General features: G+C 48.6%; 6 protein-coding genes across 8 annotated transcripts; 4 read left to right on the top strand and 2 right to left on the bottom strand.

Moving 5' to 3' along the window:
• The first annotated feature begins 317 nt into the window (after positions 1-317).
• On the top strand, positions 318-1,212 carry FVEG_16878 (hypothetical protein). The gene has a single exon (XM_018906115.1). It carries the CDS (start codon positions 442-444, stop codon positions 898-900), a length of 459 nt encoding a protein of 152 aa, XP_018758090.1. The 5' UTR covers positions 318-441; the 3' UTR covers positions 901-1,212.
• Positions 1,126-10,466, bottom strand: FVEG_10756 (hypothetical protein). 2 transcript variants are annotated; one of them, XM_018899925.1, is made up of 3 exons: positions 8,227-10,466; positions 7,505-8,164; positions 1,126-7,449 (listed from the first exon to the last, which is right to left on the bottom strand). In XM_018899925.1, the coding sequence occupies exons 2-3, from the start codon at positions 8,082-8,084 to the stop codon at positions 1,280-1,282; spliced, it is 6,750 nt and encodes a 2,249-aa protein (XP_018758092.1). In that variant the 5' UTR covers positions 8,085-8,164; positions 8,227-10,466; the 3' UTR covers positions 1,126-1,279. The 2 variants fall into 2 exon arrangements, with proteins under 2 accessions (XP_018758092.1, XP_018758091.1); XM_018899924.1 differs by having other exon boundaries at positions 7,505-10,466.
• Positions 10,467-10,847: 381 nt separating this feature from the next.
• Positions 10,848-14,010, top strand: FVEG_10757 (hypothetical protein). Its single transcript, XM_018899926.1, has 7 exons — positions 10,848-11,239; positions 11,290-11,435; positions 11,496-11,705; positions 11,757-11,780; positions 11,838-12,591; positions 12,647-13,048; positions 13,130-14,010. The coding sequence occupies exons 1-7, from the start codon at positions 10,965-10,967 to the stop codon at positions 13,827-13,829; spliced, it is 2,511 nt and encodes an 836-aa protein (XP_018758093.1). The 5' UTR covers positions 10,848-10,964; the 3' UTR covers positions 13,830-14,010.
• Positions 14,011-14,556: 546 nt separating this feature from the next.
• On the top strand, positions 14,557-15,553 carry FVEG_16879 (hypothetical protein). Of its 2 annotated transcripts, XM_018906117.1 has the most exons (5): positions 14,557-14,766; positions 14,819-14,977; positions 15,035-15,156; positions 15,204-15,312; positions 15,365-15,553. In XM_018906117.1, exons 2-5 carry the CDS (start codon positions 14,841-14,843, stop codon positions 15,492-15,494), a joined length of 498 nt encoding a protein of 165 aa, XP_018758095.1. In that variant the 5' UTR covers positions 14,557-14,766; positions 14,819-14,840; the 3' UTR covers positions 15,495-15,553. The 2 variants fall into 2 exon arrangements, with proteins under 2 accessions (XP_018758095.1, XP_018758094.1); XM_018906116.1 differs by having other exon boundaries at positions 14,557-14,977.
• A 393-nt stretch (positions 15,554-15,946) lies between these two features.
• FVEG_16880 (hypothetical protein) lies at positions 15,947-23,525 on the top strand. The gene is made up of 3 exons (XM_018906118.1): positions 15,947-16,118; positions 16,175-16,214; positions 16,266-23,525. The coding sequence occupies exon 3, from the start codon at positions 16,291-16,293 to the stop codon at positions 23,446-23,448; it is 7,158 nt and encodes a 2,385-aa protein (XP_018758096.1). The 5' UTR covers positions 15,947-16,118; positions 16,175-16,214; positions 16,266-16,290; the 3' UTR covers positions 23,449-23,525.
• On the bottom strand, positions 23,508-25,178 carry FVEG_10759 (hypothetical protein; the record flags this gene model as incomplete). Its single annotated transcript, XM_018899927.1, has 3 exons — positions 23,508-23,770; positions 23,824-23,921; positions 24,271-25,178. The coding sequence occupies 3 exons, from the start codon at positions 25,176-25,178 to the stop codon at positions 23,508-23,510; spliced, it is 1,269 nt and encodes a 422-aa protein (XP_018758097.1).
• Between the last annotated feature and the right edge of the window lie 654 nt (positions 25,179-25,832).

Here is a 25,832-nt window from a genome sequence, read left to right as displayed (position 1 = left end):
GTGAGCCGCATTTATTGTATGAGCAATTGACCATGCGATCCCAGGCGGAATACTGTCGCAGTTAGGCGTCTTCACACCTGAGAGTCTCAGCACGAACTAAGTATATCACAATACGGCATTTCCCCTTGACATGCGCTATTCTTCATTGACCCTCGGGCACCGAACGAATGACATCAGGGCCCACTGAGCGCATCAAATATCCAAGCTCTTACGGCAGTTGAAGCGGAGATTATGCATGTCTTCCACCGTCAATGCAACGGTATGTAACTGGCTCGATCCGCAGCTTCCGACCTCTGAAGCTACGCACTAACTCCTCAGCTGTAGCTGCCGTGTTTAGGTACTTCAAGGCCTGTCCCCCCTTGGGAACCCTCTCGAAGCTTGGATAACTTCTCAGCTCTCATTATTCACGCCTCTGCATCACGCACGGCAACATCAATCACAATGGCCAGAACAACGCTAACTCGCATTCCCCTCGCGTACCGCATCCTCTTCCTCTGGTTCGAACCACTCGCCGCCTTCGCCGGGTCCTTTGTAATCTGGTTCTCCCCCCAAATGTTCCTCAACACAATGACCCCGACCGCCAAATTTGCACCCGACAATCGCGTCGTTTACAATCAGGTGGCGGCGACATACACGCTGTTTGCCTACAACGAAGCGATTCTTCTCCGCGCTACCAACGATCTACGTGTTTGGAGGACTGTACTGATCGGGATCTTGATCTGTGATGCGCTGCATCTGTATGCGAGCTGGCTTGCCATTCCTGACATGTTTTGGAATCCTGCGACGTGGAGATGGGAGGATTGGGTCAATTTGGGGAGTTTGTGGGGGCAGGGCGCTGTGAGAATCGCGTTTTTGATGGGGGTTGGTTTGCAGGGGAATACTCGTGTCAAGGCGGATTGAGGTCAATTTGATGAAGATGAGAGAGCGATGAGGCTCAATGCGATGAACCGACAGTAAGGCACAGGCGTCGGCATTAGCATCGTGGCAATCTGGCCAGATTCTTGGCGACAGGCACCCTTGTCACGGCAGCACAATCGGCAATTGATGGGCCCAAAAGTGCCCGTCAATGCTCAGAAGGTGAGCTCCTGAGAGTTCACTGCACCATTGTCGCTTCAACCCAATACAGTCCTAGCATATGAATGCGCCACAGCAATTACTATGTATGAAGTAATTAAACTTCGAATTGATCTCTTGATTATTCTTCATCGCTATCTCGACTTCAGCAGGGCAAAAGAGCCGCACCGCTACTCACCAATCGCTTTTCTCCAGGCTAGTGAGCTCAAGCTAAGGCATACCGCAACACAACTACCACGTTCTCCAACGCCGTGAAGTCGCCCCCTTCATTCGATACCTTCAATTTCCACTCAAGGTTCGAATTTTTTAACTCAGTGTTCAATGGTGACAAGGTCAGCATCGTCGCACTTCCCAAAGGAACTGAATCCCACGGTTTTCCCGTCCCCAAAGCAGTGATCGAAAACGATTTCTGGTCCAGCTTTTTCTTATTCACCTTGCCAGAAACAACAAGACTTAAACTGGTAACAATGATGGTTTTTCCTAGCGCCCAGTATGGAAATCTGTCTTTGATACCAGATAGGTCCAACTCGGCAATAGTTTTGCCCAACAGGCCTGACCGGAACGCGTACCATGCGTTACTAAAGTCGTTTTTGAGATCAAACATGGCGAAGAGACCAGGCCCTTCTGAGCTCAAGCCTTCAACACGAGATCGGAAAGTCTTGACAGCTTGATTGGCAGCATTGCGGAGCAAAGGCCCTCCGTCGACTGCTGTATACCGAACATGCAGAATAACGTCCGAGATAGTGGAGTAGTCAAAAGAACGGACAATCGTGGGGAGCTCAAGGGACCATGAACCAATTGCACCAGCACCTTCGAATGGCTGGAAGCGGTCGTCCTTGAAGTTGAGCTCGAATACACCAGAGTCCTGGATACCAGAGCTGATGGCAACTGAAGTTATAGGCACGATGTCTGTGCGGAAATGTCCCGAGGCCATATCATCTTCAGCGTAGTCTTCTCCTGAGGCTGCCACAGAGCTAACACGGTAACGGTGCTGAAGAAGACGCAGTGTTGCATTCAGACCAGTATGGGGACCGACAACACACGGAACAGACAATGAGACTGACTTGATCCGACGCATGTAATGACCTGGGAAGTCAAAGTCATACAACACCTCAGGAATGTCAAAGGTGGCAGTACCGTCGGCTCTAAGATTCAGTAGAGCTTCAGGTTTGAGTTGCCTGAGTGAGATATTCTTGACTATCTCATAGTCATACGAAGATCGCTCCAGATACGCGGCCTCCATGCGTCGAAGGTCAGCTTGCAGCTGCTGCGCTGCGAGGAGACCATCATGACTGCTATCCCAATAACCACCAGGTCGCAAGAATCCCTGCACTGAAGATCCCTTCTCGAAGCGGAACGAGTTCTGAGCGCGACGTGCAAGGTCTGATGCGAGCTGATACAGATCGTAATGGACATTACGGACCGTGTTCTCCATCCAAGCGTAGAGCTTCTCGTTTGTGTACTTGGACTGATACCACTGCTCCATCTCAACTGCATTGTCAATCTCTGCTTGCTGGATGCATGTTTCCTTCTCATTGAGCTCTAATCGCTTTCTTTGGATCTCTGCTTGTTTGTCAAGCGACTTAATCTCCTGGCCCTTCATGTTTGCTTGGAGTCGCCTCTCTTGTAGCTGTTTCGTGAGCGCATTTGTGCGTTGGGCATCGGATGCTACCATGCTGGCTGCCATGGAGCCTGTCCTGAGGGTCATGGCCGAAGCTTGAACAGCTGATGACAGGATCGAGCCATCCATCTTGAGCGACGCACCAACACCCATTGGCTCAACATTCGACGTCACCTGGGGTAGAGCCTTGAGCATAAACGCCCAGATGTCTATGTATGAAGCAGCGATGTTCAGCTTATTGGCCAGATCCGTTCCCTTCATTTCCTGGAGCTCCAGTCGATTCATACGAAGGTCGTCCGTGAACGGTGCATCGATCGCATGCTCGATGTCCACCCACTTCTCCGTTTCGCTTGGTATGCGGTTCAATGGCTCGCCCATAAGTTGAAGGTAGTAGCTCAGTTGAGATGCGGCAGAAGATCTGTTCATTTCTAAAAGCTCGATGTTCCTTTCGATCTCCTCCCTCTGCAGGCGTTTGAGACTTATGGAAAGCCGCTGTCGAGCCGTGTCTTGCTTCGCTTTGAGGATCTGGAGAGCTTCCGAGTCCTTCTTTTCCTTGATTTGTAAGAACTGCTCTCCCATGCCTTGAAGGCTCGTACATATCTCCAGTGCTTTGGAGATTAGGTATTGGAATCGCTGATTTGGCATGGGACCATCAATCTGATTCAACAGAGAAGTCACTCCCCCTCCACCACCTTGCAAGGCCCGGCCTATTTGTCCTGGGTCAATACTCTGCTCGTTCATGGCATACACAAGTGGTCGTCCATTGATATCCAAGTTGTTCCTAGCCTTGTAGAGCCGGTCGTTGACTAATGACCGCATTGTCTGATACTTCGGATTTGCTGGCAGGCAAAAGTATGTCGTTGTTAAGATTCCTAAGACGCCATATCTGTCCTGCGCGTCATCGCCCGAGGCATTTGTCCCTCGTCTCTCAACATCACAGAGAAAAGGAAACGTGAGCTCGAGATCGACTCTCATTCTGCCATTCTTGTTCAGAGTGTCATAGGTCTTGACTGCAGTTTTACCAAGCTTGGGCATCTTGGGTGGCTCCGGGCCGAGGACATGCGCTGCCTCGATGTACCGCTGGATCGCCATAGGGAGAGATTCAATGCTACCCTGGCGGAAGTACTCATCGCCAGCAGCTATGAGGATTTCGATGTACTTCATGACGATCCATTTCATGTATGCTCGCGGTCGTGTTCGCGCTGTTGCATGCGTGTTGGAAGGGTTTCGTCTCCTTTCTGTCACTGCCACGTCGAGGGTAGATTCGTCTAGCCAGCCAGTGAACTTGTCTTGGTTCTCAGTCGGATCAGCTGCAATATCTCTGAATGGACGGAACCTCCAGCATGCCGTCTTTGCTTGCTTTCGAGTTTGCCCTTGGACATCTACTGTCGGGTCGAATACAAACCTTGCAACGCGAAGAGCGAGGTCGTATTGCTGCGTTGCTAAGAACCTGTCCATAGCGAGAAGAATACAATGCGCACCAAGTTCCCAGTTGTAGAGAGCATATGAAGTTGCCTGTTCGTGGTACTGAGACATATTTGCTTCAACGACAGCCTTTCCGTACTCTCTCTCGTTCATTGTGTTCATCGTCTCAAAGAGTGGTATCAGGCTGTCTGTCTTCGTGATATCCTGCATGAAACTTGGTGATGAAGAATGCTCAATAACTTCAGTCATCGAATTCCGAACAAGATTCGACGATGCAAGATTGACTTTGTTGCTTTTTGCGTAGGCAAGCTTTGGATACATGAAGGTTGTCTTGCCATCTGGTGCCGATACTTGCACGTCCACGACGTAGCCTGTAGCCTTGCCGAGCTTGTCGTTTCCATCATACGACATGGTCCAAACAAGCGTTCTGGAAGAGGTTGGAACAGGAACAGCTAGCAAGGGAGAAGATACCTGGTCTCCCCCAAACGAAGCAACTTGTTGTTCAGGAGTCTCGACCTGGTCGTCGTCAAACGTCTTTCTCGTTTCCCAGTCTTGCTTCCATGTATACTTGTGAAACACCGTCTCAAGGGTTTTTGCCGTGGACTCGGACTGTTTCTCATTTTCTTTCACAGATGCGCGGTCATCACTTATCTGAAAAGATCCAAGAAATGAGTGGTTGGCTACGTCGGTTTTTGTTGCCGTGGTCTCGGTTTTCTTTTCCTTTCTCCAGCATCCCACATTAATAGTGACTGTTTCCCCAACCGGTTCGGTCGTATTGGCCCAAAAGGTGAAGCGTGAAATGTAAGGCAGCTTTTCTTTGTTGAAATCATTATCCCACTTCACATTCAGTACCGGTTGCGAAACTCGCTTGGGTGTCCATTCCCCGTTAAGTAGTTCAGTCCATGCCATCCGTATCTCCCAGTTACTCGGCGACTTTGTCGTGTTCAATGACTCGCCCGCGGCCTCTGAAAACGTCATGGTGGTCGTCGTTTTCCCCGCTGGGGTCTCAGGAGTAGTAGTTTTGACCATTATCTCTGGGACATAGACGCTGAGACGGTTTCCACGCATAACGGGAATCAGGTAGGCCCCGGCATTGGTGACACTCGAGCCATCCCAATCTGCCTCGTACGTCACAGATCCAATGTCCATCAAAGTCCACGGTGTCCATATCGCAACGTCACTGGGCTGTGTAAGCCTCATGTTACGGTAGTAGAAACGATATGGTGCGCTGCGCGTCTTGCCAAAGAAATGGTACGTCTCGAGGCCATCCGTGGGATGATGCCGTAGATATGCTTGGATGTCTAGATCAGCGATCTCTGACAGACCCTTCACGTACGTCCGGATAGCTTGTGAGAATGTATCCCAGCTGAGGTCCTTTTGCATGATCGTTGTTTCGTAGTCACGAAACAAAGCAGTCTTATCGTCACGCAAGGTTGGATCGATCCAATTCTCCGGGTATAGGAATGCCTTGCGTGTAGCCGTCCAAGTATTGTGCTTATGCATCCACGCCCACTTGGTCTGATCTATGTTGCTTGGTTGCACACCAGCTTCAGTTTCCATGCCGAGGAGACACCGTTGTACGTATAACTGAACGGTCGAGATGGCTTGTTTCATTCGCGTGATCTCAAACTGCGAGCCCATCTGAACGTCAATCAACAGCAGATCAAACAAGCCGCCCGCGTCCGAGATCTTGGCTTTCTTGATATATGGCTGTTGCAGCAAATACTCGATGAAAACTGTCCGCTGGGTCTCTTGTAGCTGTGAGGTACATGTCTTGAGTTGTCGTTTACCTAGCATGAGTCTCAGCTCGTTCGCAACCTCCAAATCCTTGGACGAACTAAGAAGTGTGGGAGCGGCGAATTTGAAAAGATTAGTGATCGGATGCTCGCCTTCCTGACTTGAATTGGGCTTCAGATTGCCAGAGATCTCCATGATAGTTTGAATGGACACGAGGTCACTGAGACTGGATACAGAGCTGATTATATCTTCTGTCGTCGCCCCATCATAGTCATATTTGGCATTGATCAAGGTTGATAGCTGTGCTTCGGGCCATGTTGTCGCAGCTATGAGTTTGGAAGTCAACGTTGAAGAACTGTCAGGGTTTTCCAGCCATGAAAACAACGTGACTAAAGAGTCCTTATCCTTGGCAACATTGTCTCTCAGCTGGCGATAACTCTGTAGCTTCGCAATGTCACTGATACTCAGGGAGTTTAAATCAACGGACATCAGCCCGTTGGGAGTGGTTAGGTACTTTACTTCCTCCAAGCTCAGCTCCAGCTTTCGGAACAACGAGGCCAATCGGCCAACCTCTTTCAATACTGAATCAGCCTTCTGGACATCGTCTTCCACAATGAACGTTGTATCGGTGAAGCTTGCTGGCACCGTCTGCTTGGTGGCCCATGTAATATGCATGGGTTGAACAGACGATACAAGCAAGTAGGTCTGCCCTGTTGTCATAAGGATGGGATCGGAATACCACTCTTTGCCGGATTTTTTCATAATGACCTTGGCACCATTGATGCTAAGACATGGATCCGGTATGTCCTGAGGCTGTGATGACCGCAAAGTGAACGTGTACTCTCCTGTGGCCGTTGGTAGAAAGTAGCCTTGCGTCCTTGCAGGCTTCTCTGCAGAGTAACCCCGAATCTCGTCTAGGATATTGATAGCTGACTTGTTGTTTTCCCACGCCATCTCCTTGTTCAGAAGCATGGGGATAAGAGTGTGTTCAACACCTTCCAGCTTCTCACCAATACTCCTGGTCGCGAGGTCGACCAAGGTCTGTGATCGCAATATTGGTAACATCAACTTGACGAATTCCAATCGCCTAGTACGTAAAGTCTTTTCTCTCTCAACTTCAGGCGATTCCATAGCTTCGGACTCGTCGACCAGACTCTCATCTGACTCACAGGATTCTGCATCACTATCCTCTTCCTCGCTCGAGTCTTCCTCCGAGCTGGTACAGAGCGAGTCGTCGGATTGGCCTCCAAGATCTGTGGTTGTCAAAGCCACGTCAGAGCATATCAAGTCGATAACATCCTGCTTCTCAGTGGTGTCTGTACCCGAGAATCTGGATAGCAAGGCATTATAAGGAATCTTTGTCAACTTGTCAAGTTCATTGATCGCGTCGGCCAGGGTTGGAAATTCTTCGACCTGACTTATACTCTTCTCTTTTTCTTCCTCTGTCATGACCCCCGTGAGGGTTACAACAGCTGCCTGGGTCTTTTTGTTTCTTCTGTTGATGTCGATAGTCAATTTTGAAGGAAGGCCGTTGAAGGAAGGCAGCGACTCCAGAGACTCCATGTTAATGCTCTTGTTGAGAACGAAATCACCTTTTTAGAGTCTCGTTAGCACGGTGGTGTAGACATGGTGGTCTCGATGACGAACCTTCAACTATCTGCGTCAGGCTCTTGGAAGTTGCAGCGTCGAATATCTGGCCGCACAGATCCATAACATCTCGCGATATAACCGTATTGTTTTGTATGCGAGGCTCCCAGACACTGCTGTTGGCATTGACCTTCTCCATAATAGACGACGTAAACTGAAGGGCATGGTCAGATAATGGAATGTTGGTACTTTCGCTCTTGCCAACAAGCAGCATGATGTCGCTAATTGACCAGCCACTATCAGTCAACTGCCTCCAGAGTGAAATATTCCCGAGAGTTGTCTTTGGATCGATGAAGATGTTCCTGTCTGGGAAGACTGAAAGAACCATATCATAGTCTCTTGGACGTACTCCAAGAAGTCGACACATCAGCGCATGACGATACATCTTGGACAGCGTATCCAAGTTGAGCGGTGACGAAGGGCTCAACCCAGCAACAGCCAAAAGAATCTTCAGATCCTCCGAAGTCGTCTTCAAAGTCATTGTGAGAGGTGCCATGTAAACTTCAATGGCGCCTTTATCCCTCAGATATCCGCCGTAAGAGTCCGGCCTGAAGACTGGATCATTACTCAGATAGCTCATTGGTTCAAGGAACGCCTTTCTATATAAGGACTTATCGCCATGAGTGCTGATTGGAGCCCAAATTGGGAGAAGAGAGACCACTGGTGCCTCTGTCAGTTTACTCAACTTTACGATGTGAGCGACATCTTCAAGGACTGCTAACGTAATACCTCTGAATCCTTCAACTGATGCAGTAGCACTGTTGGCAATGTGATTCTGAGTGATGGTTGAAATGACGACGTCAAGCTCTGCAATGGTCCATCCTAGCTTATTTCTGAGTCGAATAAAGCTTTGAAGTTCGTGGCAAATCTCTTGTGTCAGATTACCAATGGGAGGTTCTTCAGAAGCATCCCTCCCACTGGCACTCGCGGTGTTGTCAAGCAGTCGAAGTCGCATTTCCGACAGCTGCCCGTCGAACACCTTTGAGCCTCGGTTGTTGACGATTACAAGTCTTCTACCAAAGAAAGTGGTGTTCGAAAGCTCCAGAAGTTCCTCAAGCGATAGCCCCGAGCGTGGAAGAAGCTGATCTCGTATGAAACAAAGTCCTGCCAGATTCTGCTCGGAGGTGTCAAGCATCTTGTCAATAGTTTCATAGCCCCAGCATTCGTTGACCATGGGGATCGACCTATCTCGCAGCATTGTCTCTTGAACCAGCTCCTCTGGGTACAGGCCGACAAGAAGATCTAAAAAGGTGTCTGTAAAGATGGTTTCTTTAGAAATAGCAGCAAGGTCGCGAGGGAGCATATGCAAGGTCTCGGCAACGTCGAATCGGTGCCATACAGCCTCTGCCTCCCTTTCCAGCTCTTTCCTCGACTTTGAGTCACTTGGAACGAAGTTCATAAGCTGTTTCAGCATGAAGGTAGTTGACTTGAAGTTTTCACGCACGTCCGACGGCTCGATACCCATCGAAGAAAGATAGACTCTGGCCGAGTCTTGGCCCAAGCTATACGGGAATCGGTTCAGAGGAAACATAGCTTCCGCAATTTTGTTCTCGCATGCAGTGGCTACAAGATCTTCTTCTGCACTGACATGAACTTCGGATGTTGAGGTATCCTGTTCATCAATGACGCCGATGGACCCTCCCTCACTTGCGATGTATGAAGCCATAATCTCATTGACGATTGTGATATAGGGCACCATTTTCTTGCTATTCGCGCACGAGAGTTGCAGTTTTTGCAAATCTGGACGTCGAAGAGCCAATGCTTTTAGGACATTGTCGGCTTCATTAACCGTTGTAGAGCAGCGGCTGTGTTCTAGGAACTTGAGCAGGTCAACAAAATATGCCGAGGCGCTGACAACAGAGCAACACTCTTCGCATGGAGTATCTTGTAGATCAAAGATACTTGTCATGTTGAAGTCCTTCTTAGTGCTTGCGTCAGGGACCGCCGTGGAAGGATCTTCGTCGGGTACCGATGGTCGACTGATCTCTTCTGCCCCAACATCTGCGATCGCTTTTCTGGTTGGCATGAAGTCTTCGTTAATCATGGTGAGCAGATTCACCCAGGTTTCCTGACTCCGACAAGCAACTACAACCGCATGGTCGTGGATCTTGAGTGCAGTCTCCTCCTGCAGACGCTTCCTCATGCTCTGAACAAACTCTTTTCTGTTTGTAGAAGCGATATCCTGTGCACTCTCAAATTTGAGGTCCAGGAGATGTTTTATATGCTGTGGTTCTGTGACCAGATACTGCAATCTCTGTAGCGTCATGATTCTGCCGATGACCTCTTCGACTTCGACCTTCCGGCTGTCCTTGATTGAGTCGAAGAAGCCTTTGGAGTTGACCTGTTTTCGAAACCTATCAGAGGTGATTGATACGTCGTTCTCAACAGCCCATTTCAACGCAAACTCGATAGTGCTGTTCAATTCTGGTTTAAACTGGAAATCCTTCGCCCTAACGGAAGCCAGGAGAACAGCCAGTGGTTCTTTAAGCATCAGATACGATCTGAGACGCGCGGCATTTTCTTTGTCGTTGCAGGGCAAGTCTTCTTTACGGTAGTACTCGAGTGCAACCCTGCTGAGGCTATTCGGGCCTGGGAAGTTCTGTAATAGGTAACAGGCAAGCTTCTCATCCTCTTGGGTTGCTTGGAATATCTCCCGCATCCATTGAAGTGATTTGATGTTGTCTAAGCTTAAACCTCCCTGACCAACAACGACTTCAATGGCAGCAATAACATCATGTCGTGTCTCAATGGCAGTTTGAACTCTGGTCACTAGCTCATCGTTTCCACGGAACATGGCAGCAACCAAAGATGAGACTTGCGCCATGGTGATAGAATAGAGTTGGTGAAAAGAATGCTCTGAATCAATAGCGAGCAATTGCTGATTGAAGGCAAAGGAAGTTTTGGTGAAATTGTATAGTGATACACTGCACAAAATCTCTTCCAAGTTCGTTTACGAGGCTCGAGACGCGATGCTACTTGCTCAGATTTCGGCCAAAAGGCACGGAGAGCTCTGAAGGGACGCCGAAGGATGTTTCGGCCATCACCGCCCACATACCTACCCCTGTTTGACGTTAGTGGCTTCGGTTACCTATTTCTGTGCGAGGACCGAGCACTTGCAGGTGCGCTATCGATTCTGTTTCTTTACAATAGTGGGCCTGACAACGAGTCATGCAGGGTAGGGAATATTAGGTCATGTGTTGTCTGGATTTGGCGTTTCAGCTCTGTCTTGACAGTTCTAGACTTTTGCATTTCTTGGCGAGTGGTTCGTTATTCCAAGGTAGAGATGTATTGGTACTTTCCCTTGCCCAACAGGGGTGCCACGCTCTACGGCTACCGTTCGACTCGACACAGAACGATTCGGAAATACAGAGAATCCAAACAACAAACCTTCACTGGTAGCACACAGGTTTCTCAGGCCATCAAATATTTTCAACGAGATCAATTTCACTAGGCTGCAAGTATGGCTACCGCAGCGCAGAAATCCCGTTTGGAATTCACTTTGTCTACTGGCGATAGAACCGCCAATAACAACACCGAGTACTATGATCAGGTCACTGCCTTGTCCCAAGCTTTGATCAACCGGAGCTTCCGCGACCTTTTTGAAAATACTAAAGGAATCGCTGGGATTACTCACACAGGCAAAGAAGGAGACAGAATCTTTGGAGAACTTGATGCGCCTACGATTATGCTGATAGGGCATGTTGATGACCCAAATTTAGCCTACTATCAGCTTCGGTCAGTCTCCATTCTGGCATAAACTGGCGAAATCGATTAACTAAGAGCAGCATCAAATCGGCCGATGTTGTATTTCGCAACGGCCAGACACGCACTCTCTCTCAATGGGTTCTCAACCTCAAAGTAAACCTCGGTCAAGTGCCAGGCTTCATAGTCGGCGACTATCACGTTCAGCGGATCTTCGCCAACTTTGCTGGTATGTCAAGTTTGTGTTTACGCGAGTTGGAATCTGTGATCTAATCTTCATACCTCAAAGCCTCGGAATGGGTAGCGCCTATGGAGGGCACAAGCACTTGTTTCGACCCGAAAACCAAGACAACCATCTCCCTTCAGGAATGGAAGGATCGACCTGAGAACTCGGACTACTTTTATCGTATCACCGGACTCATCGGGGAGTGGGCTAAAACTGAGGCTCATAAAGGATTGTCAACCCTGGGTATCAAGTTTTCTTTACCGCAGGAAGAAGGTCAGTATAACTAGTTTGGTTGTTTGATGTGATACTGATGTTAATAAGCAGACAAACCCCTTCTGGCAACATTCCGTAAGTGAATTTACATCTCTGCTGCTCTCATATAACGAATACTGAAGCGTTAGACAGGGCCCATGCTACGTCATACTCAAGTCTATCCTTACAAGAGCCATAGAAACCCTAAGGAGGTGACGAGTATTGGAGATTGCTCACGAGGAACTCAAGCTGAGCCGTACGGAGATCTTGTGCAAGGTGACTTCAACTGCTTGACGTTCTGCGAAAACATCGATACGAGTTGGGACATACCCGGAAAGTCCATTAATCCCATCGTTCGCTCCCTTCCCCTCGGAGGGAAACTGAGCCACCCATGCAATCTGGCATTTCCTGTATCAGAAGATAACCTCAAGGCTCCTGACTCGTTAGGTACCTTCGCTATGGACCATAGGGTTGTCATGGATCGCTATCTTCTCCCTACACTTGAGGATCTATGTCGCGCCACTGTGGTGAAGATAAACGATCCCGAGCGGAAGATAGCGGCACCTGAAATATCATTCCAACCGCGCTATACCATCGGTTCTCCGCCCCCCGAGCGGCAATTGAATAGCTCGCCTAATGGCGGTATCGAGTTTACGAAGATGTCAGAATGCCATTATCGATGGAGATGTGGCGATAGTAAAGAAAAGAAGGGACATCTCTACACCGATGGTCCATACAGTCTTCTCCGAGATAGGTATAACTCTTATAAAATCGATACTGAGTCTGCAGTCGACGTCGAGTGGTCTCCTGGACAGCCGACCCTGGCTATTTCAGCCTCCATCTCATATAAGTATGATTGCGCCTTCGCGGATCGTGAGGATATGACCGGACATTGGGATAGCGTTAAGTATGAAGCCGCTGACCTTCTCCGACCTGTGAATCATGGCTGACTGAGCATATAGGTATGAGGTCAATGCTGCGGCAGCTTTCAGCCTGGGACTACATATTTCCAATTCTACCATAATACCCAAGGTCAAGGGCATCAGCAGAGCGGATGTTGCAAAGATCAAGGATGGCTCTATTAGTAGTCTAGATGGCCTCAATACGGTCTCAGATGGTGACCTGAACGTCGTATCATATCCCCATAATTCGACGGCAACGGGTAAATGTACCGATGACAGTGGTTCTGTCTTCAAGAAAGACCTTGAAACGTCACTCAGACCGACGATTTCTGAGTTCATGGAACGAATCAATGAGCATTTCAACGCTAGAGGGCAGCTAGTGCTCCCGGGGTATGGAAATCTGGAGATGAAGAACCCCAGGTTCTCTAAGCTAGGAGGTATCGTGGCAGACTTCGTTCTTAAGTAAGTATTTGCTCGGGGTCTCTTGTCTGTGGACACTGTACCTCCGATGGAGTGACATGATTCTCTGACAGCATATCTTAGGTCTACGGCGCCAGATGGAACGATATCATTTCCTGAACCTCACGATGACCCTACCTCGGGGGAGAAGCCATCAGGTCAACACAACATACCGACAGGTGTTACTGAGCCAAAAGACGAAAACACGCTTAAGCTCAATTGGGATTATCAAGTCTCATACAACCCAGCAACAAAAATCGGCCGGTTGTCCTTGCACGCTAAGAACAACAAGAAAGAAGAATTGAGCTTCCATTTCATTCGCATCAGCTTACTGACATCGGCTTCGACCAGAACTCGACCATTTGATGATACTGAATGGAGTCCCTCACCCGATGATGGGGCACTGGATATACTCTACTCAAATGGTGAATATGTACATGCTACCCTGAACAAACATCAATCTGAAGAGTCACTGTCGGAGACTACGCTAAAGGGCAATGTTTATGAACTTAGTAGAGGATCTGGGTGGCCTACCAACCTCCCTGCCCTGGAGGTCGCAGTCAAGACCGACAGATCAGCGGGAGAGATGCAGGCTTCTGTCCAAGGTTCCAAGAGCACTGGGTTTAGAGTACCAAAGGACCAAGAACTCAGTTTGGTGCTACAGGGCGACATTCAGGAGTTGGGAAGATACAAGATGAAGATAGCCGAGTCTTGGAAGAAAGTTCCAGGTTTAAAGTTTGGGGGAGAAGGAACTGCAATAAGCTACAGGGATATCAATATTTAGCCATGACACTGAATTGTCTCACGGGTAGAAAAGGATTACAAGGAAAAGAAATTGGTCAGCTCAACTGTTGATGTCGATTCTATACAAGCCTAGCCAGCCGCTGACTGCATAGATCAAGGCAACGCAAGTAATAGTTTACCATACATGTCGTACAGCCTTTTCTTTTCGCTTTCAACTCTCTAAACCTTTCTACGTCTACGTATCTCTAGAACGTGATATTTTGGTGGTCGGGATATTAAATTCGGCATTAGAGGAGGAGTCTACAATTCAGAGGCCCCAATTTAGTAGACCGGGGGTTTTGTGGTCTGTTCAACAATTCCTCACCTTGTAGCCCAGGCCCCGACAGATCCATCTTACAAGCAGGGTTACAAGAGAACTCTGCCATCTCACGCATCCGTTTATCTGTCTGTACATGTACCTGATACGAATGAGCGAAATAAATGCGTACAAAGAATGAGTCAAAGTATTGAAAGGATGCATAAACTATTGATGCATATATCCCAGTAGAGATTAAAAAGCGGAGGTTGTATGGCTAGTTGTAGCCAAGCGTTACGAATGGAGCTAATGCATAGGCGAGACGCGTGTTCGTTTTTCACCGAGTCTAGCACTGAAGGGACCGAACTCGACCTAGCGTAACTCGCCATTTCAGGCTATGTGCTCGAAAAGGTACAGAGCGTCAATATTATGCAGGCCAGCATATTCGGCACGAGAAGACAATGGCCGATAACAACGTTCCGCGGCCTTTCCGCCCGGTATTAGCCACCAACGTCCCTAGGCCAGGTTGGCATGGTGCAGTGGAGTCTGTGATTGAAGAGCAGCTGGCGCTTGTTGCTATCTGAATCAGGTCCAAGTGCCCGTCTTGTTCAATGCAGAGATAAGGCCCTTGGAAAACATCGAAAAACACTCCTACACACAAATTCTGCACATAGAAGCACAAGTGATACTGAAGCAGTCAATACCACCAAAAGCCCTTTACTGACACGAAGCAGTACTGCAATACCATACTCCAGCATGTCTACCAAAAGCATTATGCCGAAGAAAGATTGGATTTACAGGTTCACCTGTAACATCGTGTTTGAGCAAGGGGACTTATTCTTAGTCGCCGATATCAATGGAGGAGGTGGTCAATCTCCAGCACTTTGGGTATTGTTAGTCGACACTCTGGTCAAGAGCTCTTCGTCATGTCCCTGAACTAATGTATCCAGGTCTACTGAGAATCGCCTAATCAACGGCAACATGAAGTGGGAGATATGGTCGCATCCTCTTGAGCAGAGCACTATAGTTGTTCTCTGGAACCGTCCGTCTGGGCGATACATAATGAGTGTCGGTACGTATTTCCCCAGTCTACATCGGTCCGTCACTGACTGTTCATAGGTGACAAAGAAAAGATTGAAACCAGCCATGGCGATGAGAATGAGGTGAAGTTTCATTGGTACCTAGAGGGCGCCGATGTCAAGAACCCCGACAACAGAATCCCCGTTAAGTAAGATGCATATGGTTAGTATCTTAACAACGTGCTGACCTATGAATCTCAGATTTCGATCCGTCTTGTATCCGTCTTTATTCCTAGATCTTGAAGTAAACAACCCCGTGGATGGAACACCATTTGTTTGCTGGAGATCTCATAACGGACCAACCCAACGATTCAATCTCCATGTACTATAGATTATTATTCTGAATACCACGTAGCTAGCAGTCAATATGTCTTAAAATTGTGACGGTAATGTTGCATCTATTCTAATCTAGGCTGAGCCGTAAGTAAACCCTCAAATTCGTAGCCGGCCCTGGTTTGTTAGTCGAGTGCTTCGCGCGACTCCGCTACTCAACCTTAGCGTGCCACGCAATGAGTCTAAACACGAGGTACAGAGTACCCCGGCGAATTTGGGTCAAAGCTGGAACCTAGCCTTCATTGGGCTCACTACTCTGTATAAACATTGGTATGACCGGGCGGATGTGAGCAGTCGTATTATGCACATTGCCAATAGATACAAGGGTCTGTTGCATTAGGCAATCAGATGACTTTTTCTCGATGAGGAAACCTAGTGTAAAAAGAGTTATCACTGCAGCAGCTGAGATACTCTTTCGGGTGTTGTGAGCCGATTTTGAAAGGCTTTTGGCGCGCCCCATTTAGCTTATCGCTGTCTAGACCTTCTATACTTTGTCAGAAGTTCGTCACCAGTACCGTCTGACCATCAGGATTTCCAACCACTCCACTGTTCTCCGATTGAATCCGAGAAAACGGTTGCGATTACGAAAGAAAGGTTCGGATACAATCAGCAAAGGCAGATAGTGGGTAGAACCTTTCTTACCTTCGGCTGTCACATACATGCTTAGAGATCTCATAGATTATACAACGCTCATAGTAGCCTCTGGCGTTATCTCCTGGTATGTTCTACGCGCGACACAGATGTAGCAAAAATTGAGATCCTGAGACAGCAATTGCAGGCCTTGAGCCATAGTTATGTCTGGCAAGATGAATCGCAAATCCAGATACCATCCGAGTGATGCTGTAGCACCTAATACCGGCAGCTCCACGAAAAGTCCGCCCTCGCATTCAGCGTCCACACCGGCAGGCAAGGCCTCGCAAGGAGGAGGCCAACATGCTGCACAGACAGGACAGAGACTTCCAGCTGTCATCTCGACCCCAACTCTACAAAAGGGCATCGCCGGAGGCAGTCATCGACCAATTGACCAGACCTTCAAGATGAACCCCTTGAACGGTACAATGGCTTTGGCCTTACCAATCCCAGTAACTGAGGGCCGTGGCGGGTTTGGTCCGAAGTTGGAACTCTCGTACAATTCGGGCTCGGGAAATGGTTACTTCGGACTTGGCTGGCAACTGAATTTGAGTTCCATCACCCGTATGACCTCCAAGCGTACTCCCATGTACGATGAGACCGACACTTTCTTGCTGAGCGGCGAGGACGAGTTGGTCCGTATGGGTGACCCTGAACGCATTGGCGATGAATTTTCGGTTCAGTCGTATCAACCTCGAGTCATGGGAGATGCTCTGAAGATCGAACAATGGAGTCGATTGACAGATCCTTCCGATGTCCACTGGAGGACGATTTCGGGCTCTAATGTGACTTGCATTTATGGCCAGTCGAGCCAAACGCGAACCTCCTGCAAGGATCAGTCTGGCCGCACCTATATCTTCTCTTGGCTACTATGCAGTTCATACGATCCCTTCGGGAACTTAATCACCTATGAATACAAGGATGAGAACACGCAGGGTTTTGACACCTTGTCGCCTGAAGCGCGATTGCAGGAACAGAATCGAGCCATGGAAACAGTTGGACGTGCAAAGTACTTGAAGGCGATCAAGTACGGCAATGCACTTCCTAATCGAGATATTAGTAGTTGGAAGCCACTCGAACATGACGGGCAATACCACTTCCAAGTAGTTCTTGACTACGGAGAACATGACATCGACAACCCGGATGTTCAGGCAGAATCACCCTGGGTGGTCAGACAAGACAGATTCTCAACAGCGGCAGCCGGCTTTGAAGTACGCTGGCTACGGCTGTGTCGCCGCATTCTCATGTTCCATTACTTTCCGAAGGAGCTGTCAGAGAAGCATTGTCTCGTGCGTTCTGTTTCGATGCAGTATCAAGAGTCATCCGTGGCCTCTTTCTTATCTTCACTAACAGAACGGGGGCATTGGTTCAATCACGAAACGAATGAGATGCAACATCAAGCGCTACCGCCATACACTTTCCAGTATAACATGCCGATCGATGTGTCCAGCGCCAAAGTCGAGCACATGAATACCGATAATCTGCCGAATTTACCCAGCCCAGGTGGGAATGAGTGGCAATGGGTGGATTTGTTGGGAGAGGGAGCGCCTGGGCTACTTGAACAACGTCCCGACGGTTCTTGGAACTTCCGTAAGAACTACAATATCATAGATGAATCATCAGTTCCGAAGTTCGATTCATCTATGACCATACCTGCCCGACCGAACCGAAACCTGGGCAAATCGGCTTACTTTGAGGACTTGAACCAAGATGGAAAGCTCGAACTAGTGTGTCTAGACGACATAAACAGGTTGGAAGGCTTCTACCACCAATATGATGAGGGATGGATTGGTTACACTACCTTCTCGTCAACTCCAAATCGAGATACCACCGCAGTCTTCTTCAAGCAGCTTGATCTCACTGGAAATGGGCTTGCAGATCTTGTGGCAGTTGATGCCGTGAATAGAGAGATTATGTGGCAAGAAAACTTGGGCGCAGCTGGATTTGCTCCATTGAGGGAATGCGTCAACAGTACGGGTGTTCCGCAGCTGATGTCTGATGACCCTACGGTACAGGTCACTCTTGCTGATATGACAGGTGACGGTCGGTCAGATGTCGTACAGGTCTCTTCAGGCTATGTCAAGTACTGGCAGAATCTATCATACGGACAATTCAGTGACCCGGTCTGTATGTACAATGCCCCAAAGCTGGATAGTGATATCTCCATTGCCGAAAGAATACGCCTTGTTGATATCAATGGATCGGGTACCAACGATCTGATCTACATGCCTGCAGGTGGTGGTCTGCACGTTTATTTCAACCAAGCAGGAAACGGCTGGAGTGATCCACAGATTCTGGAGTCATTCCCGTCGGTTGACCAGCTGAGTAGCGTCTCTACGGTGGACCTGTTTGGTAAAGGGACGGCATGTTTATGTTGGAGCGGCAAGGTACTTGGGTCAAACTCAGCGCAGACTCTCTACTATGTCGACCTTGCCCCTGGACCAAAGCCCAACTGCCTAGCTACATACCAAAATGGGAGGGGATCGCGAGTAGAAGTCTCGTATCGGTCTTCCAACTGGTATTACCTCCAGGATGAGCGTGCAGGAGCACCATGGGCTACAAAAATAGGGTTTCCCGTTCAGTGTGTCAGTCAAGTCAGGTTCTTGGACGATACAACTGGACTTTTGAACACCAAGAGTTTCACTTATCATGATGGCTACTACGATGCTCCCGATAGGGAGTTTAGAGGCTTTGGGATGGTCGAACAGCTTGAATCGACTGTTTTCAACGCCGATACGTCATCAGAATACCGCCAAACAGCTACCATCACCAAAACCTGGTTTCATACAGGGGCAATGACACCAACTAAGTGCCGTCTAGAGCGAGCAACCTCTGGAGCTCTTTTCGGTTCTTACTGGTGCGTAGAGTCATTCAAGCTCGAAGATCGGCGTGACTGCTGCCGGGCCCTCAAAGGAATGCAGCTCCGAGAAGAAATTATTGGCCACGTTGGGACTGCACTTACAGAACATGCCTATCAAGTGACAGATACTGCTCACCAAGTGGTCCAGCTCTCTCCTAGGAAAGGCGTATTGCAGCCAGGCACATATCGTTGCGTGCCACGCGAAATACTCAAGACTCACAATGATCGGTCGCCGGAATCATTACCACGCTACAGCCACGAACTCATCCTAGAGACGAACAGATTCAATGATAGACTGAAGTCAATGGAAATTTTCTATGGGCACTCAGGCGGAGAGGCCCTGGATTCTGTCCAGAAGGAAAGTGTCCTGACGTACATAGAGAACGAATATTGTCTGCCTGTCCTCGACAAGGACAATGGGATCTTCGTAAAGCCAATGCCGTCAGTCACTCGCAAATATCGTATTGTTGGTCTGGACTGGTCAAGCAATAACATACAATCGGCCTTTACCAAGTTTACTAGTGGCAGTTTCCAGGTATTGCGGAGTATTCCCGAAGTCCCATACACAGATCAGATTCTACCTCCATGTTCTTCAGAAGCCCGAGTAAAGATCGAAGAGAGACGGACATTATATCGCAACCAGGACTTCTCTCAAGTACAGCCATTACCTCTGGGGCAATTTCAGGCTTACTCGGTGATCCATGGTATTCTTGACCTAGCTGGAGGAGACAGATGGTTTCAAGCCCTGCTCAAGGACTATTTACCTGATAATTCAGACTTGGATAGCTTTATGACTACATATGGGTATATCAAAACAACGGAGGAAAACGGCACTACTCTTTGGTGGCGCCTTTCTTCGCGTAATCTTTTTGGTCCTGACGCAAAAAATGAACTCGCCAAGGCCAGAAAGTGCTTTTACACACCGACGATCACCCAGGATCCCTTTGACAACCGGAGTACAGTTCAGATGGATGACTATAACCTACTGCCAAGGCTTTCTACTGATGCGGTTGGAAATGTCACCAATGTGGATATGGATTACAGATACATGTCTCCATCGTGTGTCGTTGATCCAAACCGCAATCGAACCACCTATAGCTACGACCTGTTGGGTAGAGTCGTGGCAACAGCCCGATCTGGGAAAGAGAAAGAATCAGTTGGTGACAATCTCAACACAACAGTCAAGCTACCCTCACAAGCTGACAAGGATGTTTTCTTTGCATGTCCGACGCAAGAGGCTGCTTTCAAGCTTTTAGGTGGTGCCACTAGTTACCGCCTGTACTACGATGCTCAAGCCAAGCATCCCAGAGCGCTTTTGGATACCAGTCCCACTGCCTTTATCGACATCAGTCGAACTTCCCACCATGCGGATGGAGCCAGTGCTAGTGATATTTCCATATCGATCACTTACCTGGATGGCAATCTTGCTGAGCTGCAAACGATCAGCTTGACTGGCACAGTCGAGGATGGATATAAGTGGAACATTGGTGAATGGAGTTTACGAAATAGCAGAGGGGACCCGGTTCGCACGTTTCAGCCATGCTATACCGATTCGCATGGGTTCATTCATTCTTCTGAGAGCCAGTCGAAAATGACCACCATGATCTATGATCCCCTGGGCAGACTAGTCGGTACATTCTATCCTGACCACGCATACTCGAAAGTGAGATATGAGACTTGGGCAACTACAAACTACGACAGAGGGGATACAGTCTTGATGGACCTCGCCGAGGACAAAGATCTCAGTATCTATACCAGCGTTCTCGCAAAGGAGAACTATAGTCCCAGCTGGCACGCTAGCGCGTCGACCCAAGAGCTTTCACGCAGGGCTGTAGCAAAGGTTTCGGAGGTTTACAGTGAGACACCCGATAAGACTTATCTGGATGCGCAAGAGCGTCCAATTCTAAGAATCAGAGATTGCAAAACGGCCAAGATAAAGACGCGGAGTAGTTACAGTCTAGCAGGGCATTTGGCCCAAACAACAGATGGTAGAGGTCGTCTTGCTGAAAGCGTAACCTCTGACTTGCTAGGCCGTGACATACTCCGTCAAGGTATGGACACTGGCATGGTTTTTACCTTCCACGACTGCATGGACCGCACTGTGATACTGATGGATGGCCGTAACTGGAGGCAACGGTCGGTATACGATGCTGCAGGTAGAAAGACCCATCTCTGGCTCTGGCAACACGGTGGAACCGAATTCTTGGCAGAATTAATTCGCTATGGAGAGGCTGTTGAAAACGCTGAGGCTTTGAACCTACGTGGAAAGGTATGTGAGATCCGGGATCAATCAGGAATCCAGAAGAACAAAGTCTTTGACTTCAAAGGAAACTTTGTCGAGTCAACTACCCAGTTCACGACTGAATACAAAGGCTCGATCAACTGGGGAGCTGAGAGCAACCCCAAGCTGGACCCCGAGGTTTACACGGTTCGAAAGGCTTATGATGCCATGGACAGAGTGGTCGAGTCATATGACGTCGAAGGTGCAGTCACAAGGCATAGTTATGGCATCTCTGGACAGCTCAATCGGGTTTCATACAAGAGCAGAGGGCAGAAGGAGTATCCCTGGAAAGATTACATGAGCGACATCAGGTATGCGGCTGATGGACAACCGGAGCAAATCCTGTACGGAAACGGTGTCTTGGCGACCTTTCAGTATGACTTAGCGACCAGACTCATGAATCGAAAGAGACTCATCCGCCAGAATGACAAGAGAGTCATGGAAGACACACAATATTCACACGATGTTATGCATCGGGTGATTCACTCCAACGATGCCGCCCAGCCAGTTAATTACTTAAACAACACTGTCGTTGATGCAAGATGCTCTTACACTTACGACACTATTGGTCGTCTCTCATCGGCCCAAGGTCGCGAAGATGCCAATACTAATGCACGAGGGAAGTCATCTGTTGGAATACCTAGCGACAGTACCCGCATCTGCAGATACACGGAAGAGTACCAGTATGATGATGCTGATAACATTACTCAAGTGAAACACCACGCAGGGCCAAAAGGTCAAATGTGGGTGCGGAGCTATGCGTACGAGGAAAAGAGTCTGGTCAAGGAAGGCGAGTCTGGAAATAGGCTCAGCTACACTTCAAAGAGTGGTCAAACAGAAAAATGGACCTACGGCGATGGAGCCAACACTGGCTTTGCTGGTAGTGTCACTGCCGGTGGCGGGATGCATTCCATGTACTGGGATCCTTTCAACCGTCTCAAGTCTTGCTCAAGGCAAGTCAAGAAGAGTGGTGTACCAGAAACTACATGGTATGTGTACAACAGTGAAGGAAAGAGGGTACGGAAAATAACGGAGCGATCATCGTCCGGGTCGGATGATCCAAGAATGCTGAAAGAAACAACCTTCTTTTCCAATTTGCACATATACCAGTGCAAGACTGGGGACGGATCTGGCCACAGCAAGGATAAACGCTACCATCTGATCCATAGTGCCGAACAGAAACTCGTGGCCATTGCTGAAGAGGACAAGGCTGTGTCTTCAGAGTCTTCCCCTCTAGTCAGATATCACATGTCCGACAAGCTAGAGTTAGATCATTCGGGGCTTGTCATAACTTACGAGGAGTATTCACCCTTTGGATCAAGCTCCTTTTCTCTTCGACGATCGGAACAAGAGGCATCCCGCAAGTACAGATTTGCTGGCTACGAGAGAGATAAAGAGACCGGGCTCTACTACTGCAACGCGCGGTACTATGCTCCGTGGCTTGGGCGATGGATGTCACCAGACCCTATCGGAACCAAGGATGGGCTAAACTTGTACTGCTACTGCGGTAATGACCCGGTGAACTACATTGATCCTACCGGAACTACGGGTCTGTTCAAGGCCATGCGAATAGCAGCAGTGCCACTAGCCAAGGCCGCGATGAGAATGAACGAAATCACAAAATCGGGTGCAGTGTTTGAGCCCTACCAGCGATCCTGGCTCTCGGAGATTTCCAAGCCGAGTCGAGGCTGCTCGGCGGCTTTCCTGGATGATGCCGGATTCTTGACTGAGAATGAAAAGTTGAGGAACCTGCAGGAATACAACGCGAAGATGGAACAGCAGGTACAACGTCCGCTGAGTCATATGTCTCCGGAACTCATGAAGGAAATGGGAACGTACGACATTAAGCAGTACCTCACTGAATTTGGGAAGGAAGGTCTAATTCAGGGAGGCAAGGAGCTGGCCTTATTTGGTGCTGCCGCGATCGGCACCCGGATTCCCCTACTAAGCATGTCCTCGCCTTTAGGATTTGTGCCCGGTATTGTTTATGGCGTTGCCTGCGATACGGTCATAGATGCTGTAGCGGAGAAGATTCGTGAGGGAATGGCGGGTCCAAATGAGTACGCGCAGGAAGACGCACAGAGCCACGTAGAAACGATGAACAAGTTACGGCAGGGTCCGCGGGAATTCGCACAGGGCTTAGCGCAGGATTGGTTCATGGGCCATTTCCAGGATAAATGAGATCATCATTTGCTTTCTCTTTTACTTTAGCTTTCGAATCTGGTCTTGTTTTATTGACACTACTTCTCTGAGTTGCTATTGCTTCTACTAATTACCCTCTGAGGGACTAAATCCCGTCCGAGATCATCATGGGTAGCGTCCCACTCAGCCACCTCAGAATTAGGCACCCTTAAAAGTCGATGTGTATTGGCGCCATTGTCATCGACAGAGTTAACTTGGGATTGAACGCTGTAGTTACCCCAGCAGGGAAGCACCTTCATCCATAGCCAATAGTAGATGCCGCATGTTGCCATGATTCCAAGCCTGACAATCATGTAGGTGCCTGCGACGTGTTATCAGCATCTTATCATAATTAGAACTAAATGCAGGACTTACAAACTAACTGTTCCAGAATAAATGCCACCCTCTGGGGGAATCCAGGGCATGACCAGTAGAAAGGCTTGAGCCAAGAGGTACAGTATAACGAGAGCCCACTATGCTCGAAAATCGGATCTAGGTGTTCCGGAGCGGGAACGGCGGTGACGAATCAGTGGAAGGCCAACACCGATTGCAGCATGGAATATGGCATCGGGGTATGTCTTGAGAGAGGCTACGAACTGAAATGCACCACCCGCTGGAGGCGCGACGATCATCGGGAAGGTGAACCCCTATTTGAGTAGATACGAGCCGATGGGAGTCCCGAAAGGTTTGGTAGAAACCAAGAATTCGGTCCACGGGAGAACACCTTGACGCGCGATCTCTCGGATCTGCCGGGACTGGCTAACCAGAACGGCCAGGAGGTTGCCGAATGAGCTCAAAAGAACGCAAAAGTTGAATGCCGACTAGGCTGAAGATCCAAAGGCGGTACGAAAGAAGAGAGCAGCCGCCAACTCCTTTGACTCGAGAAATATGTCCTTGGGGACTGCGGCAAAGTAGGCAATGTTACAGAGGAAGTGTAGAGAGAAGAGAATGAGCAGGGAAGCCGTGGCATTCTTTTTCAATATGGGGATAGGATTCTTGATTTTGTTTGTCATGCTGAAAGCGTTTTGCCAACCTGAGAAGGTAAATGTGATGTTGACCATGGCCTGAGAAAGACTGTAGCCGCTTGAAGTGGTATCTTGAGAGCCATGACGAAAGTTGATGCTTGGGTTCTCGATCCGGGGGAAATGACCTCCAAGGATGACAAGGCCAGAGATGGAGATAAAAAATAATAAAAGCAATTTTAAAGCACCAATAGCGTTTATCGCCCACAGGGAATATTTGTTATGTGCGATAACAGTAATGACAGCCAACGTGTAAGCTGCAATCGCGACACCCTTGAGCTCCCAGGGATCCGGCGCGCGACCGACAATACGCCAGAGGTAGTTGGAAAGGACAATTGCGTTACTGCTACTGAAAGATAGCAGCACAGACTGTACAGCGAAGGCGTCGGGGAAAGCCTTGCTCGAGCCAGACAACCTCTGAGCCACTGCGGTTGGGAAAATAGCTGGCGTGGAGAAAATGCCGGTGCCGACCATGTGATTGAGATTGAGGATGATGATAGTCAGCCGGTTGACGTGGTATCCCAGCGGTGAGCGTGTCTCGACGGGAGCACCGACAGCTTCCTGATATCCTGAAGCGCCATTTCCAGCTGTTTGACGTACGTAGGCGAGATCGCTATCGCGGATGATGGACGCTTCAGAGTCGGACTGTGAGTGCTCGGGAACGGACTGACTGTTGGCCTGCGGCTTGGAACCGAAAGGCAGTCCCATAGTGAGCTAGCAAACTATCAGTGCGTATAATAGGTGTAAGTTGATACGAAGAGAAAGAGGCTGTGAGGCCATTTTATTATTCCTGCTCGCTGGTCACCAACAGCTCGTCTATTGTGGCCCACAACATGATCGATGCATAACATCACGGCTGGGGTCTCAAATGAAGATGTTTGACTAATACACTGTCTGATATGGCCACTTTATCCCCGCTAAGGTTAAGCTTAAAGTTGTTCTTTTACTATTTTGGCGCAGAATCCAAGACCTAAATTGAGACGTGATCACTGCATAAAGTTGCGCCATCTGGGATTTGAGTAATTCACTGTGGTAGTAGGTAATGGATTCCAGCTTCCCTCCCGCGGATATCTTTCAAGAACAGTATTGGCCTCATTTATCGATGAATTCATGCCAAGTCCCGCGGGATTGTTTTGTCCAATAACTATTGATATAATGAATGGCGTGCTAACAACCTAGTATTGCCGTGATACAGATTGAGGGGTCAATCTATGGGACCGGTGTCGCTTTTAACATTCTATGAGGCATCAATCAGAATAGCCGTATCCATTTAGTGGTAGCCAAGGCTTCTTCTCCATATAATAAATGAGTCTAAGTTATTCCCACAGTACTCAACTCCTCCATCGAATTTGTTGGTAAAGC

The sequence above is a fragment of the Fusarium verticillioides genome, chromosome 11 (genome assembly GCF_000149555.1).
Source record: "Fusarium verticillioides 7600 chromosome 11, whole genome shotgun sequence".
NCBI lineage: Eukaryota > Fungi > Ascomycota > Sordariomycetes > Hypocreales > Nectriaceae > Fusarium > Fusarium verticillioides.
Note: the sequence above shows the minus strand (reverse complement) of the source record. Positions and strands in the feature narration are given on the sequence as shown.

What these genes read in the sequence shown, in the direction of transcription:
- FVEG_16878 (XM_018906115.1), top strand. Translation starts at nt 442, where the DNA reads ATGGCCAGAACAACGCTAACTCGCATTCCCCTCGCGTACCGCATCCTC.
- FVEG_10756 (XM_018899924.1), bottom strand. Translation starts at nt 10,328, where the DNA reads ATGGCGCAAGTCTCATCTTTGGTTGCTGCCATGTTCCGTGGAAACGAT. An exon ending in CCTGACGCAGATAGTTGAAG is followed by an intron (nt 7,450 to 7,504) that starts GTTCGTCATCGA and finishes GACTCTAAAAAG; the next exon opens with GTGATTTCGTTCTCAACAAG.
- FVEG_10757 (XM_018899926.1), top strand. Translation starts at nt 10,965, where the DNA reads ATGGCTACCGCAGCGCAGAAATCCCGTTTGGAATTCACTTTGTCTACT. An exon ending in TTAGCCTACTATCAGCTTCG is followed by an intron (nt 11,240 to 11,289) that starts GTCAGTCTCCAT and finishes AACTAAGAGCAG; the next exon opens with CATCAAATCGGCCGATGTTG. An exon ending in GATCTTCGCCAACTTTGCTG is followed by an intron (nt 11,436 to 11,495) that starts GTATGTCAAGTT and finishes CATACCTCAAAG; the next exon opens with CCTCGGAATGGGTAGCGCCT.
- FVEG_16879 (XM_018906117.1), top strand. Translation starts at nt 14,841, where the DNA reads ATGTCTACCAAAAGCATTATGCCGAAGAAAGATTGGATTTACAGGTTC. An exon ending in TCTCCAGCACTTTGGGTATT is followed by an intron (nt 14,978 to 15,034) that starts GTTAGTCGACAC and finishes TAATGTATCCAG; the next exon opens with GTCTACTGAGAATCGCCTAA. An exon ending in GCGATACATAATGAGTGTCG is followed by an intron (nt 15,157 to 15,203) that starts GTACGTATTTCC and finishes GACTGTTCATAG; the next exon opens with GTGACAAAGAAAAGATTGAA.
- FVEG_16880 (XM_018906118.1), top strand. Translation starts at nt 16,291, where the DNA reads ATGTCTGGCAAGATGAATCGCAAATCCAGATACCATCCGAGTGATGCT.